The following is a 3,654-nucleotide window of genomic DNA, read 5'->3' as shown; positions in this document are numbered from 1 at the left end:
CTAGAGGTCACAAATGAGAGTCCAGTTTTTTACATATACAAATCCCACTGCAAATAAATGAACTGACGCCACTTTTCCGGCCGCCAAAAAAAAAGTTGTTGAAATTTCAAAACAGCATTTAGGCTACAGTCGCTAAATAAAAATAAAGAGGCCTAAAGAAACAAGCAGATGAATATAAGTATTGGCCAGTCGAGTTTATTTTTCTAGAAAGGTGGAGGAGGATGTCCGTACATTTAGGCTGTAGTTTTTTTTTTTTTAATGAATATTATTATTATTATTATTGGAATAATTTACAGCATCTGACAACAGCAGCATCTGACTTGTGCTACAATCAATAGGCGGAACCGGGAACTGCGCATGCGTTGTCTCATACAAATTTGAATTATAACGGTACACTTGAGCAGCGTTTCATGTCGTTAGAAGCTGCACATTTTTCGTCTCTAAAACGTCAGAACTCGACATTACATCCCTTCTCTTCTCATATTTCCAGTGTGCTTACAGGTATAACGGGACATCAGGTGAAAACGATATGTTTAAATAGAATGTAACGGTAAACATTAGAATAAACAACAAACCAGGTACATTGATAAATCACGAAGCCATCGTTTTTATTTTAAGCCGTTCTCACTTAAGGGTTACTAGCATTACTTTGTACTTCCCATTTACAGCGTTTCAATCAGCTTAAAAGAGTAAGGATCACCAAAAAAATTCTGGAAGTGGAGCCAATTATCCCTAACTGAGCACACCGACAGCTGCAGCATGTGTACTAAAGAAATCGACTTCATAATAGTAACAAGCTAATCTGGGTGTTTTATTTTATTTTCAAACAAGCACTGTGTACAACACACTGGTTCATTAATTATTTTAGCTTAATAAAATTAGGCCTAGTTAATTTTCCTCTTAGCACATGAAGCGGTTTTAAGTGGAACTAATGGTCCATTTTTTACAGTGTAGATATATTTGTATGACAAATGTTTGGTCTGTGTTTCAGCCTGCTTTTGGGCTAAAAAGTGGCAGAAAATTTGGCTGCATAGATCCCCCGCAATTCAGTTCTACTCAGACCCCTGCACCCTTTGCTGCTGTACAGAGACAGAAGCAGAAAACGAAAGGCGTATTTTAACTGCTGAGATCTGTCTGAACTGCATCACCTTATGGTCACTTCAGGCATGCGCTTGAGTCTGTAGTCCTGCGCACAGTATTCCGTTTTCGAGCCTCAGCAGCGCGTGGTGTCGCTAGTCTCCTCGTAGCGCGAGCAAGTGTCTCTCGCGTTGAGCTCCGCGGAGCTGACGGCGGGGCGCCCTCGCTCTTGGCTCCGCGCTCCGGCGCCGGTGTTCCTTTCGCAGCGCACGAGCGCCCTGAAGGCGCGCCTGAAGTCTGGGCTGCGGCAGTATATAAGAGGGTTGAAGGCCGAGTTTGCGTAGCCGAGCCAGTTGAGGAGTACAAAGAGGCGCTCGGGCACGGCGCGCGCCTGGAACACGCGCACCACGTTGGCCACGAAAAAGGGCAGCCAGCAGAGCGTGAACGTGCCCATGATGAGGCCGAGCGTGCGCAGCGCTTTCTGCTCTTTGTTGCCGAGGAGAACTTTGTTCCCTGTGTTGTTGTTGTTGTGGAAGCGAGCCTCGCAGCGGTCGATTTTCTGAGACTGTTTCTTGGCCTCCGCGTAGACGCGCGCGTACACGAAGGCCATGACGAGCAGGGGCAGGTAAAAGGAGACGGCAGACGAGGTCAGAGCGTATGCGCCGTTCGTGATAAAATCGCAGCAGCGAGGGTCCTCGTAGCAGGCTGTGCGCTCCGTGCGACGCGACCAGTGCAGCAGAACAGGCGGGAAGGAGACCAGTGCTGCTAGGAGCCACACAGCGCACACGAGCCTCACGGCGCGCGCCCTGGTCAGCAGGCCGCGGTAGCGGAAGGGTCGTGTGACAGCCACATAGCGGTCCACGGCGATCACACACAGCGTGTCGATACTCGCCGTTACGCACAGCACGTCCAGTGCCGTCCACAGCTCGCACAGAGCCCGCCCGTACATCCATGCGCCGCGCACGTGCAGCGCGGCGGCAAAAGGCGCCACCAGCGAGCCCACCACCAGGTCAGCACACGCCAGCGAAGCCACGAACACGTTGGCAAGCGTGCGCAGGCGCGGGGTGCGTGCCATTGCCAAGAGCACCAGCGCGTTACCCACCACTGTCACAAGCGCCACCAGCGCCATCACCGCCGCCTGCGCGCACACCGCCCACTGCTCGGTCGCGTGCAGGGACGCGCGCCCGCCGCGTCTCGAGCCGTTGCCGTTACTGTTGCCGGTGCCGTAGTCGCCCATGCCAGGCACGAGCTCGCACTCATGCGGGTGCTGTCCGCAGACTGAGCACCGCGCGCTCTCGTGTGGTTATCATGCTCCTTCGTCCGTCCCTCGCCCTGATCTGGACGAACACGAGGCGCAGAGCGAGAGAGTGTGTGTGTGTGTGTCAGAGAGAGAGAGACAGAGAGATATGGGGCAGAGAAAGTGTGTGTGTGTGTGTGAGAGAGAGAGAGAGAGAGAGAGAGAGAGAGAGGAGAGAGAATAGACAGACAGGGCGAGAGCGGAGGAACCAGTTACATCTTAATGCCCACCCAAAACAGGCGGAGCTACGAAGGTATGCTGAGGTCGGTGCGTTTTTACGCACGGCTGGAAAGAGGAGAAATGGAGGTACCATGGAAAAAAAAAACGAAGAATGCTGAATGCTTTGTTTTGCTCAGCACGATCATCTGCTTGATATTATTTTTTATTTACAACGTACAATTTATTATAATATGTGACTGAGTGTAGCCTTTTTTCTGACTCAGCTCTTATGAAGCGCTCAAAATGCTGAATATTCCTATTCTAGAGCATGAAAACACTGCACAGCCTTAGGTGCAAGAAACTGGTACTATTTTTTGTAGCCACAAACGTACTAGATTTATGAACACCTGTAAAAGAGCAAATGGTATTTGATGGCATCTCTCCTTGTTTATTCAAACAGATAAAAACCAGATAGATTACTTGTTCTGTGAGTATAAAGTGCTAATTTTTATTGCTTGAAAAACACTATAGTCTTTATAAGTCTCATATCTTTCTTACTATTCCAGTGTTCTGCAATGTATACAGCCCAAAACACTTAATATACAGACTTTGTGTTTTGCAGGTCTCAGCAACGGGAGGTGTGCTCTGTGTTTTTTGAGGCCATCTGTTGGTTTTTAATACAGTTGTATTTAAATCTGAAAAAAATTAAAATCCCCCTTAGCTAAGAATGTTGGATAGTTCAGGGATTCAAATTCAAATATGTAAATCCTTTTGTATAGATATTTTTTTTCTATTATGGCACTGCTTATTATGTCATTAGCTTATTTTTTATTTAATTTAGTCATTTATACAGCAAGATGTATTATGACTGTATCTAATATATTTAAATGCATATGAAAAAAAAACCTCAAACATGAGCCATGTGTCATCAGCAAAATGCTTCATTGCACACACAACACAATTAAAGTATGAAACCTAAACTAACGCCAGCACACTGATAAGATCTGGATGAAAGCAGGTGTAGTTATGGTTACCCACAGTTTGCACTGTACCATTGTTGCAGTACCTGCACTGTAAAACTTTGGAGTAACTGTTAACATGTTGTCCTGTGAAGCGGATAT

General features: G+C 47.0%; 1 protein-coding gene across 1 annotated transcript; it reads right to left on the bottom strand.

Annotated features, from left to right (window-relative positions):
• Positions 1-1,213: 1,213 nt before the first annotated feature.
• Positions 1,214-2,221, bottom strand: adrb1 (adrenoceptor beta 1). Its single transcript, XM_066666311.1, has one exon. The coding sequence runs from the start codon at positions 2,204-2,206 to the stop codon at positions 1,214-1,216; it is 993 nt and encodes a 330-aa protein (XP_066522408.1). The 5' UTR covers positions 2,207-2,221.
• Positions 2,222-3,654: the final 1,433 nt, after the last annotated feature.

The sequence above is a fragment of the Hoplias malabaricus genome, chromosome 3 (genome assembly GCF_029633855.1).
Source record: "Hoplias malabaricus isolate fHopMal1 chromosome 3, fHopMal1.hap1, whole genome shotgun sequence".
Lineage (NCBI taxonomy): Eukaryota > Metazoa > Chordata > Actinopteri > Characiformes > Erythrinidae > Hoplias > Hoplias malabaricus.
This window is presented reverse-complemented; position numbering and strand designations above follow the sequence as displayed.